This window comes from Phycodurus eques, chromosome 12, assembly GCF_024500275.1.
Source record: "Phycodurus eques isolate BA_2022a chromosome 12, UOR_Pequ_1.1, whole genome shotgun sequence".
Taxonomy (NCBI): Eukaryota; Metazoa; Chordata; class Actinopteri; order Syngnathiformes; family Syngnathidae; genus Phycodurus; species Phycodurus eques.
This window is the reverse complement of record NC_084536.1, coordinates 26,197,823-26,210,998: the sequence shown is the minus strand read 5'-3', so window position 1 is coordinate 26,210,998 and position 13,176 is coordinate 26,197,823. Positions and strand designations below refer to the sequence as shown.

Below are 13,176 nucleotides of genomic sequence, written 5' to 3'. Positions count from 1 at the left end.
ATGAGTTTGACACCGCTGGCCTACGTCTTAGAACCAGGTCGGAGGAGGTTATGAAAGGTGTAGTCATTGTCAACGCTCGGCCTCAGAAAAGTGTGATGGAGAAGCAACCACACGTGGCAGAGCGAGGTTAGTTGGGGTAGAACCGATACAATGGAAAAGGGTCATTATTCACCACTCGGGCTCGAAAAACCTTTAAAGGAGAAGCAACAACAAGGGGCGGAGTGAGGATGTTTGGGGGTCGAACCGGTAAAATGGAAAAGGGACAATGTTGTGCATACATTAAAGTGAGTACAGTACTTATCAGAATCAGAATCATCTTTATTTAGCCAAGTATGCCCAAAAAACTCACAAGGAATTTGTCTCCGGTAGTTGGAGCAGCTCTAGTATGACAACAGACAGTCAATTGACAGAGAACACTTTTGAGACAAAGACATTGACAATAACAGTCACTGAGCAATAAAGGGTTGCTAGTTATCTGGTAATGCCAGTACAAATTTTTATTTTATTCTATTTTTTTTTAGAATTGTGCAAAAAGATGCAGAGTCCTCGAGCACTTAGAGAAGTTTCAATGACTAATATAGCAATAGTCCGGTGCAATGACCATTGTGCAAAGGGTGCCGAGACTTCAAGGAGTGTATGCAGTTTAAAGTGACTAGTAGTGCGATAATCTGGGACAATGTTGATTGTGCAAATGTTGCAGATACTCCTCAGTCAGTGGGTAAGTGGTGCAGATGCTACTCTGGCATGAGTGGCCAGTATTGGTCAACAACAGATATGCAAATAGTGGAGTGTGGCAAAATGTGACAACAAACTCAAGACAAAAAAAAAAAAAATAAATTGGCAGCATGTTGCAAAGGAATTGCAGGTTAGCTGTTTAAGAAGTTGATGGCAAGAGGGAAGAAGCTGTTGGAATGTCTGGTAGTTCTAGTTTGCATTGAACGGTAGCGCCTACCTGAGGGAAGGAGCTGGAAGAGCTGGTGACCAGGATGTGGAGGGTCCGAGAGGATTTTGCATGCTCTTTTCTTTGTTCTGGCAGCGTGCAAGTCCTCTAGGGTGGGTAGGGGGGTACCGACAATCTTTTCAGCAGTTTTAATTGTCCGTTGCAGTCAGAGTTTGTCCTTTTTTGTAGCAGCACCAAACCAGACTGTTATGGAAGAACACTGGACTGATTCGATGACCGCTGTGTAGAACTGCAACAGCAGCTCCTGTGGCAGGCCGTGCTTCCTCAGAAGCCGCAGGAAGTACATCTCTGCTGGGCCTTTTTGAGGACGGAGTTGATGTTGATCGCCCACTTCAGATCCTGAGAGACTGTAATTCCCAGGAACCTGAAGGTCTCGACGGTTGACACAAGGCAGCTGGACAGCATGAGGGGCAGCTGTGGCGAGAGATGCCTCCTGAAGTCCACGATCATCTCTACTGTCTCGAGCGTGTTCAGCTCCAGGTTGTGTCGGCCGCACCACAGCTCCTGTCAAAATGCAGACTCGTCACCATCGTTGATGAAGCCGATGACAGTGGTGTCATCTGCAAACTACAGGAGTTTGACAGCCGGGTGCATTGAGGTGCAGTCGTTTGTGTAGAGAGAGAAGGGCAGTGGAGAGAGGACACAACCTCGGGGTGCCCCAGTGCTGATACTGCATGTGGATGAGGTGACCTCCCCAAGCCTCACCTGCTGTGTCCTCCCCATCAGAAAGATGTAAATCCACTGGCAGATGGAAGAAGAGATGCTGAGTTGGAGAAGCTTGGAGGAAAGGAGTTCAGGGATGATGGTGCTGAACGCTGAGCTGAAGTCCACGAACAGCTCCCTGAGGTCTTGTAGGATGAAGTGCAGTGCCATGTTGACTGTATCATCCGCAGACCTGTTTGCTCGGTAGGACAAACTGCAAGGGGTCCAGCAGGGGACCTGTGACGCTCTGGAGGTGGTCCAGCACGAGACGTTCAAAGGACTTCATGACCACAGATGTCAAGGTGACAGGCCTGTAGTCATTTAGACCCTGGGATTGTAGGTTTCTTGGGGACTGGAATGATGATGGAGTGTTTGAAACAGGATGGTACTTCGCACAGTTCCAGAGATCTATTGAAGAGCTGTGTGAAGACTGGAGCGAGCTGGTCCACACAGACTTTGAGGCAGTAGGGGACACATGGTCTGGGCCTGCCGCTTTGTTAGTCTTTTGTTGTTTGAAGCTGCGTCTCACATCCTGTTCATGGATGGTTAACGCAGAAGTCAGAGGTGTGATTGTGGTTGGTGGTTGTGCGGCCGGGTGGGTGTGGGGTGTGAAACTGTCCTTTTCAAATCTGCAGTAGAAGGTATTCAAGTCATTGGCTTAGTGTACTGTTGTTCTCAGCTTGGAGTTATCGTCGCTTGTAATTGGTCAGCGATTGGAATGCATGCCAGACTGATTTAGCATCGTTAGCGCTAAACTGTTTTTCCAACTTTGCTGCAAAGTTTCTCTTTGCAATGTTAATTTTTTTACAGTATTATTGTACACATTCACACGACACTTTTCTTTCAATGGAATATTTCATTTGCTGACATAGTGACGCAGGTGTCTTCAGACTGTTGCTGCGTCTTGAAATTCTGTCCATAAAGGTTATGAACAGAATTGGTGACAAAGGGCAGTCTTGGTGGAGTCCAAATCTCACCGGGAATGAGTCCGACTTACTGCCGAATATGCGGCCGTACCAGGGGGTTCGGTACCCCATACTCCCGAAGTACCCCCCACAGGACTCCCCGAGGGACACGGTCGAACGCCTTCTCCAAGTCCACAAAACACATGTAGACTGGTTGGGCGAACTCCCATGCACCCTCGAGGACCCTGCCGAGGGTGTAGAGATCGTCCACTGTTCCAAGGCCAGGACGAAAACCACACTGCTCCTCCCGAATCTGAGATTCAACTTCCCGACGGAACCTCCTCTCCAGCACCCCTGAATAGACCTTACCAGGGAGGCTGAGGAGTGTGATCCCCCTGTAGTTGAAACATACCCTCCGGTACCCCTTCTTAAAAAGGGGGACCGCAACCCCTGTCTTGCAATCCAGAGGTACTGTCCCTGATGTCCACGCGATGTTGCAGAGGCATGTAAACCAGGACAGCCCCACAACATCCAGAGCCTTTAGGAACTCCAGGTGAAGAACACTTTTCCACTTTGCATCAGTCCATCTTAGATGAGCTCGGGCCCAGAGAAGCCAGCGGAGTTTCTGGGTGTTTTGGATAAATGGCTTTTGCATAGTTGAGTTACAAGTTGCACTTAAGGATGTAGCAGCCGAACTGTATTTACTGACATTGGTTTTCTGAAGTGTTCCTGAGCCCATGTGGTGATATCCTTTACACATTGATGTTGGTTTTTGATGCAGTGCCCCCTCAGGGATCGAAGGTCACGGGCATTCAATGTTGGTTTTCGGCCTTGCCGCTTACATGCAGTGATTTCTCCAGATTCTCTGAACCTTTTGATGATATTATGGACCGTGGATGATGAAATCCCTAAATTCCTTGCAATTGTACGTTGAGTAACATTGCCCTTAAACTGTTCGACTATTTTCTCACGCAGTTGTTCACAAAGAGGTGAACCTCGCCCCATCTTTGCTTGTGAATGACTGAGCAATTCAGGGAAGCTCCTTTTATACCTCATCATTATATCATTATATGCCAGACACCTCTTTCCAATTTGCCTGTACACCTGTGGGATGTTCCAAACAGGTGTTTGATGAGCATTCATCAACTTTCTCAGTCTTTTTTGCCACCTGTCCCAGCTTTTTTGGAGCACGTTGCAGCCATAAAATTCTAAGTTCATGATTATTTGCTAAAAACAATAAGGTTTATCAGTTTGAACATTAAATAGTCTTGTTTTTGTAGTGTATTCAATTAAATATAGGTCCAACATGATTAGCAAATTATTGTATTGTGTTTTTATTTATGTTTAACATAACATCCCAACTTCATTGGAATTGGGGTTTTATAATAGGGACATGTCAAGTGTTTGTTGCATAAACTGTCTGTGTCTTTGCCCTAAAAAAATAAGTATCTGTCAAAAGGTTCCCTAAAATTTCTGGATGTCTGGCTCTTGTGAAACCTAAAAATATTTTTAATTGGGTTTTTGGGGCTTGATGGCAGCTGATCCCCGGCTACACAAGCTGGCTCTAGGGATGTGGAATGTTATCTCTCATTGCAGGGAAAGAGCCCGAGCTGGTGTGAGAAATTCCTACTAGATATTGTCGGGCTCACCTACACACACAGCTTGGGCCTCCGGTACCACTCCTCCTGACAGGCGTTGGACTCCACTCTGGAGTTGGGTGGAGGGACAGGTCCTGACAGTTCAGAGTAGCCACCCTTTTTGGAGTCCTTGGATGGGGTGCTAGAGAGCCCTCCATCTGGGGACTTCCTCGTTCACCTCATGTGGGAAATGACCTGGAGGGGCATAGTTGGGAGAAATCGTGGACACCAGCGGTACGGGATGCCGCCAAGCTGAAGAAGGAGTCGTACTGGGCCTTTTTGGCCGGTGGGACTCCGGAGGCAGCTGATGGGTACCGGCTGGCCAAGCAGAGCACAGCTTTGGTGGTCGCTGAGGCAAAAACTCTGACGCGGGAGGAGTTCAGTGAGGCCATGGAGAATGACCTCCGGACGGCTTAGAGGAAATTCTGGTCCACCATCCGGCGTCTCAGGAAGGAGAAGAAGTGCACCATCAACACTGTGTGTATTGGGCACAGTGTGCTGCTGACCTCAACTCGGGACGTTGGGCCGAATACTTCAAAGACCTCTTCAATTCCATCCATTACCATGAGGAAGCAGAGTCTGGGGACTCTGACGTGGGTTCTTCTATCTCTGGGGTTGAGGTCAGCGAGGTGGTTAAAAAGCTCCTTGGTGGCAGGGTCCCATGAGCTCTGCCCTGAGTTCCTAAAGTCTCTGGATGTAGTGGGTCTGTCCTGGTTGACACACCTCTGCAACATCGGGGACATGATCACACTCTTCAGCCTCACCGGTAAGGTCTACTCAGGGCTTCTGGAGACGAGGGTCCGTCAAGAAGTCGAATCCCAGATTCAGGAGGTTTTTGTCCTGGCCGTAGAACAGTGGACCAGCTCTTCACCCTCAGCAGTGTCCTTAAGGGTGCATGGACGTTCGTCCAACCAGTTTACATGTGTTTTGTGGACTTGTTCCTCGGGTAGTCCTGTGGAGGGTGTTCCAGGAGTATGGGGTACCGGACTCCCTGATGCAGGTTATTCGGTCCCTGTACGACCGGTGTCTGAGTTTGGCCTGTAAGTTAAATTCGTTTCCAGTGAGAGTTGGGCTTGGCCAAGGCTGCCCTTTGTCACTGATTCTGTTCATTACTGTTATGGACAAAATTTCAAGGCGCAGCCAGGGTGTTGAGGGGGTCCGGTTTGGTGACATCAGTATCACGTCGCTGCTTTCTGCAGATGATGTGGTTCTGATGGCTTCATCAAGCCATGATCTCCAACTCTTTCTGGAACAATTCACAGCCAAGTGTGAAGCGGCTGGGATGAAAATCAGCACCTCCAAATCTGACGCCATGGCCCTCAGTCGGCAAAGGGTGGCGTGCCCTCCCCGGGTGAGGGAGGAGATTCTGCCCCAAGTGGAGGAGTTAAAGTATCTCGGTGTGTTGTTCACGAGTGAGTGAAAAATGGAGTGGGAGATCGACAGGATCGGTGCCAGACTCTGTATCGGTCTGTCGTGGTGAAGTAGCCAAAAGGCAAAGCTCTCAATTTACCTGTTGATCTATGTTCCTCACCTCACCTATGGTCATGAGCTGTGGGTTGTGACCGAAAGAACAAAATCGTGGATACAAGCTGCCGAAATGAGTTTCCTTCCCAGGGTGCTCTCCCTTAGAGATAGGTTGAGAAGCTCGGACATCCGGGAGGAGCTCAGAGTCAAGCCACTGGTCCTCCGTATTGAGAGTAGCCAGATGAGGGGGCTCGGGCATCTGATTATGATGCCTCCCGGAAGCCTAACTGGAGAGGTGTTCCAGGCACATCCCGCCGGGAGGAGGCCGGCCGAATGAGCCAGGAGATGCTGGAGAGACTACATCTCTCGGCTGGCCTGGGAATACATCGGGATCCCCCCCGGACGAACTGGACGAAGTGGCTGGGGAGAGGGAAGTCTGGGCTTCCCAACTTAAGCTGTTCTATTTATCTATCTATCTATACATATATACACATATAGTGGGTACGGAAAGTTTTCAGACCCCCTTAAATTTTTCAGTCTTTGTTATATTACAGCCATTTGTTAAAATCTTTTAAGTTAATTTTTTTCCTCATTAATGTACACACAGCACCCTATATTGACAGGAAAAAAACAGAATTGCTTAAATTTTTGCTGATTTATTAAAAAAAGAAAAACTGAAATATCATACAGCCATAAGTATTCAGACCCTTTGCTGTGTCACTCATATATTTACCTCTATTGCTGTCCATTTCTTCTGATCATCCTTAAATTGGTTCTACACCTTCATTAGAGTCCAGCTGTGTTTGATTATACTGACTGGACTTGATTGGACTTCCCTGTCTGTATAAGACCTTACAGCTCACAGTGCATGTCGAGAGCAAATGAGAATCATGAGAAAACAGAATTGTGACGAGGCACAGATCTGGCGAAGGTTACAAAAAAATTTATGCTGCACTTAAGGTCCCTAAGAGCAGAGTAGATTCCATAATCCTGAAATGGAAGACGTTTGGGACGACCATAACCCTTCCTAGACCTCTGACCCTCTGCTGTGACACTCATATATTTAACTCGGGTGCTGTCCATTTTTTCTGATCATCCTTAAAATGGTTCTACACCTTCATTGGAGTCCAGCTATGATTGATTACACGGATTGGACTTGATTAGGAAAGCCACACACATGTCTATATAAAACCTTGAAGCTCACAGTGCATGTCAGAGCAAATTACAATCATGAGGTCAAAGGAACTGCCTGAAGAGCTCAGAGACAGAATTGTGGCAAGGCCAGATCTGGCCAAGGCTTCACTTCAGGTTCCTAAGAGCACAGTGGCTGAGCTCCAGTGGCCTTGGTGAGAGAGGTAAAGAAGACCCCAAAGATCACTGTGGCTGAGTTCCAGAGATGCAGGCGGGAGATGGGAGAAGTTCTAGAAAGTCAACCATCACTGCAGCACGCTACCAGTCGAGGCTTTATGGCAGAGTGGCCCAACAGAAGCCTCTCCTCAGTGCAAGGCACATGAAAGGGATATGCTGGACGAAAACCTTCTCCAGAGTGCTCAGAACCTCAGACTGGGCTGAAGGTTCACCTTCAAAGAAGACTGACTCTAAGCACACAGCTAAAATACCGAAGGAATGGCTTCTGAACAACTTTTTTTGAATGGCCCAGCCAGAGCCCTGACTTAAACCCAATTGAGCATCTCTGGAAAAACCTGAAAATGGCTGCCCACCAACGTTCACCATCCAACCTAACAGAACTGGAGAGGATCTGCAAGGAGGAATGGCAGATGATCCCCAAATCCAGGTGTGAAAAACTTGTTGCATCATTCCCAAAAAGACTCATGGCTGTATTCGCTCAAAAGGGTGTACCCCGCCTCTCGCCCGAAGATAGTTGGGATAGGCTCCAGCACGCCTGTGACCCTAGTGAGGATAAGCGGTGCAGAAGATGGGTAGATATATGGAAATAGGTATAAAACGCTTTAAAGGGTACCCATTATATTGATTATATAACTGAATAATGCATAGGTCACTGAGTGTAGTGGTACACTCGCCTGACTTTGGTGTGGGTCTGGTGTAGTCCAGTCTTTCACCCGAAGTCAGCTGGGATAACCAGCTGTTAGGGTTGGACATTGTTTGAATTTGAGCAATTCTGATTCTTTTTGGGGGCTAGGTCAAAAAAGTTTGCACGGTTTAGATAAAGGGTGTCCAAATTCTGAACATCCATTTTCTTTGCAGCCCGTAGCATAGACTCAAATGAACATCTGACTCAAGGGATTTTTCTCCGAATCAATATCATACCTTTGAACTAAAAGGCAATGTGTGTGGAACTAACCCAATTGACTTGATAATCATTAATTCATGTATTGGCTAAAAGTTAAATATATCATTGTTAAAATAGTTATTTGGGAATGTTTTACCGCATCAAAAGGTTTATATGTGCAAATTTAACTTGACTACCTGTTTAAACTTGTCGCCTTTTATTTTGAAGACTATGTCCGGAACTCAGCATTTGACGCGAAAAGCAACTTCACACGGTGAAGTTTGAGAATGAAAGTGGACCAAGATGGTAAGACCAGTAACAACACGGACCGAATCCAAGGATAGTGTTTGTGATAATGTTTATGTGAATCTGGAAAAAGTGAAGCCATGTGAATACTGAATACTTTACACATACACTACATATTATATGCACTTTATCTGGCTGGCATTTTCATGTTAGATGTAAATTACATTATAATAATGAGCAACAACAGAAACAACTACAAATGTTATATGCAATTGCATTTTGTTTAGGTATGGTAAAAAGGAAAACAGGCCACAGTATATGATTTGGTATTATTCAATTTAAAAAAAGCTTTCAATCATTTGTTACGTTTTAAGTATTGCAATAGGAGAAGTACATTAAATCTTGATCTTTTCGAAAACAAGAGGTTTGAACTTACCATTTGGAGCCATTGACAGGAAGAAAGCCAGCAGAACAAATGGCAAATGATGATTCATGTCCTGACAAAAACATTATAGAATGAACTATCTTGCACTGTAAACAAAATCAACAGTACATACTGTATCATTATCATCAGAACATCACCTTTTAAAAATATCCAAATTTGAAACAGCTCACTGGGCTTCTCTGATCGGTCAAAAATGAATGAAGAATTAGACTTGATTATTTATTGTGTGTTGGCCGGAATTTTGTGCTCTCACTCTGCATGCTGTGGTTGATTTGCATGATATATTCCACAATTAAACTCTTTCAGCAGAGCAAAAGCTTTCTTGCAAACTAACAGTAATATACAGCAGGTGTGTACAGTACATCAACCTGTAGTTTGTCGGACTATGCAGACTATAATAGCCTTATTAATTGTAATAGTTGGCTAAATTTGACATTTGCACAGAAGATATATATATTAAGATAGATAGATTAGATATATATTAATACTATGGACCACATACAGACTGTTCAATAAATAATCACAGACACAACGACGACGAAATGCCTCTGGGCGTAGCCTTCATCGACGATGAAAAAGCGTTTGACTCGAATTTGAAAATTCGATATTGCAGGCACTGGTAAATCAAGGGATAGAGCCCACCGATAGAAGCATTCTAAAATCAATACACAAAGATTCTTCTAGTTCAATACGAATTGAAAGAGTGCAAATAAGTCGAGGAAAAGGCGTCCGGCAAGGCGACACACTGTCTCCAAAGCTATTTACAGCTTGCCTTGAAAAAATATTTAAAAAGCTAAATTGGGAAAAAGAAGGACTAAAACTGAACGGCGCTTATCTGAATTTGAGCCATCTTCTTTTTGCAGACGACATAATTTTATTCTCCTATAATGCTGAACAACTACAGCGTCGTATTCAGGAATTAGGCTGAGAAAGCTGTAGCTCAGGTCCTAAAATGAACAAAAACAAAACGACGGTCATGTTCAATCATTACTGTCCAAAAGATGTCAAAATGGACGACTATGTCCAAGACGCCGTCGACAACTACATCTTCTTCTTCTTTTCCTTTCGGCTTGTCCCGGTAGGGGTCGCCACAGCGCGTCATCCTTTTCCATGTAAGCATATCTCCTGCATCCTCCTCTCGAACACCAACTGCCATCATGTCTTCCCTCACGACATCCATCAACCTTCTCTTTGGTCTTCCTGTTGCTCTCTTGCCTGGCAGCTCCATCCTCATCATCCTTCTACCAATATACTCACTATTCCTCCTCTGGACGCATCCAAACCATTGAAGTCTGCTCTCTCTAACTTTGTCTCCAAAACATCGAACCTTGGCTGTCCCTCTGATGAGCTCATTTCTAATTGTATCCAACCTGCTCACACCGAGAGCGAACCTCAACATCTTCATTTCCGCCACCTCCAACTCTGCTTCCTGTTGTCTCTTAAGTGCCACTGTCTCTAATCCGTACATCATGGCTGGCCTCACCACTGTTTTATAAACTTTGCCCTTCATCCTAGCCGAGACTCTTCTGTCACATAACACACCTGACACCTTCCTCCACCCGTTCCAACCTGCTTGGACCCGTTTCTTCACTTCCTGACCACACTCACCATTGCTCTGAACGGTTGACCCCAAGTATTTAAAGTCCTCCACCATTGCTATCTCTTCTCCCTGAAGCCTCACTCTTCCCCCACCACCCCTCTCATTCATGCACATATATTCTGTCTTACTTCAGCTAATCTTCATTCCTCTACTTTCCAGTGCATGCCTCCATCTTTCTAACTGTTCCTCCAGCTCCTCCCTGCTTTCACTGCAGATCACAATGTCATCTGCAAACATCATGGTCCACGGGGATTCCAGTCTAACCTCATCTGTCAGCCTATCCATCACCACTGCAAACAGGAAGGGGCTCAGGGCTGATCCCTGATGCAGTCCCACGTCCACCTTAAATTCTTCTGTCACACCCACAGCACACCTCACCGCTGTTCTGCTGCCCTCGTACATGTCTTGTATTATTCTAACATACTTCTCTGCCACTCCAGACCTCCGCATGCAGTACCACAGTTCTTCTCTGGGTACTCTGTCATAGGCTTTCTCTAGATCTACAAAGACACAATGTAGCTTCTTCTGACCTTCTCTGTACTTTTCCATCAACATCCTCAAGGCAAATAATGCATCTGTGGTACTCTTTCTAGGCATGAAACCATACTGTTGCTTGCAAATACTCACTTCTGTCCTGAGTTCAGCCTCCACTACTCTTTCCCATAACTTCATTGTGTGGCTCATCAACTTTATTCCTCTATAGTTCCCACAGCTCTGCACATCACCTTTGTTCTTAAAAATGGGCACCAGTACACTTTTCCTCCATTCCTCAGGAATCTTCTCACTCACTCTGCCATATATATATACAACCCCAATTCCAATGAAGTTGGGGCGTTGTGTTAAATAAAAACAGAATACAATGATTTGCAAATCATGTTCGACCTATATTTAATTGAATACACTACAAAGACAAGATATTTAATGTTCAAATTGATCAACTTTATTGTTTTTAGCAAATAATCATTCACTTAGAATTTTATGGTTGCAAAACTTTCCAAAAAAGCTGGGACAGGATCATGTTTACCACTGTGTTATGTCACTTTTTCCTTGAACAACATTCAATAAATGTTTGGGAACTGAGGACACAAATTGTTCAAGCTTTGTAGGTGGAATTCTTTCCCATTCTTGCTTGATGTACAACTTCAGCTGTTCAACAGTCCGGGGTCTCCGTTGTCGTATTTTACGCTTCATAATGCGCCACACATTTTCAATGGGAGACAGGTCTGGACTACAGGCAGGCCAGTCTAGTACCCGTACTCCTTTATTTCAAAGCCACGCTGTTGTAACACCTGCAGAATGTGGTTTGGCATTGTCTTGCTGACATAAGATGGCATAACCATGAAAAAGACGTTGCTTGGATGACAGAATATTTTTCTCCAAAACCTGTATGTACCTTTCAGCATTAATGGTGCCTTCACAGATGTGTAAGTTACCCATGCCATTGGCACTAACACAGCCCCATACCAACACAGATGCTGGCTTTTGAACTTTGCGTCCATAACGGTCCAGATAGTTCTTTTCCTCTTTGGCCCGGAGGACACGACATCCACAATTACCAAAAACAATTTGAAATGTGGACTCGACCACAGAACACTTTTCCACTTTTCATCAGTCCGTCTTAGAGAAGCCGGTGGCGTTTCTGGGTGTTGTTGATAAATGGCTTTTGTTTTGCATAGTTGAGTTTTAAGTTGCACTTATGGCTGTGGCGCCAAACTGTATTTACTGACATTGGTTTTCTGAAGTGTTCCTGAGCCCCTGTGGTGATATCCTTTACACAATGTTGTTTTTTGATGACGTGCGGCCTGAGGGATCGAAGATCACGGGCATTCATTGTTGGTTTTCGGCTTTGCCGCTTCCATGCAGTGATTTCTCCAGATTCTCTGAACCTTTTGATGATATTATGGACCATAGATGATGAAATCTCTAAATTCCTTGCAATTGTACGTTGAGGAACATTGTCCTTAAACTGTTCGACTATTTTCTCACGCTCTTGTTCACAAAGAGGTGAACCTCACCCCATCTTTGCTTGTGAATGGCTGAGCAATTCAGGGAAGCGCCTTTTATACCCAATCATGGCACCCACCTGTTCCCAATTAGCCTGTTCACCTGTGGGATTTTCCCAACAGGTGTTTGATTAGCATTCATCAACTTTCTCCATCTTTTTTGCCACCTGTCCCATCTTTTTTGGAATGGGTTGCAGCCATGAAATTCTAAGTTAATGATTATTTGCTAAAAACAATAAAGTTTATCATTTTGAACATTAAATATCTTGTCTTTGTAGTGTATGCAATTAAATATAGGTTGAACATGATTTGCAAATCATTGTATTCTGTTTTTGTTTAACACAACGTCCCAAATTCATTGGAATTGGGCTATATATATATATATATATATATATATATATATATATTTTTTTTTTTTTTTTTTTTTTTTAATTATATGTATATATATATATATATATATATATAGATTTCCAACCTTTATGGAGCTAAGGAAAAATCTCACGGCACAGTAACAAACAAAAATGTCACAAAAATGTCACATGAATTACTGTATGCACTTCCTGCTATCTCATAGAAGACCATTCATTTGTTCTGTCTGTCACTATGCCTCACTGTCATAAATAGATGAACAAAGACACATTATTCATTGTAAATATAATTTTTGGAGCAATTAAGTACACAAGTATATACAGCAGATGAACAGGTAATTTAAACGGACACATTGCTCCATCTTGTTATCGGATCGGTGATCTGTTATCGTTTTTTTTAAACTAGCTGATTGGTGATCGGTGATCAGCCCAAAAAAATCCTGATCGAGTAAAGCCTATTAATTACATGAAATGAGATTACGTAACTCAATCATTCAAAATATGAACAATTGAAATCCAGTACATTTCTGGGAGTAAATCCATCCATCCATCCGTCCATCCATTTTCTTCCACTTAAGAAAAGGTCGGATCGTG

At 44.3% G+C, this 13,176-nt stretch overlaps 1 protein-coding gene across 3 annotated transcripts in view; it reads right to left on the bottom strand.

Moving 5' to 3' along the window:
- The window catches only part of itgb2 (integrin, beta 2), an 82,991-nt gene that overhangs the window by 66,743 nt on the left and 3,072 nt on the right, over nt 1–13,176 (bottom strand). For all 3 annotated transcript variants that reach the window (XM_061691650.1, XM_061691653.1, XM_061691651.1), the window contains exon 2: nt 8,603–8,663. In XM_061691650.1, the coding sequence (XP_061547634.1) occupies nt 8,603–8,660 (58 nt within the window). In that variant the 5' untranslated portion in view covers nt 8,661–8,663. The remainder of the gene's footprint in view (nt 1–8,602; nt 8,664–13,176) is intronic.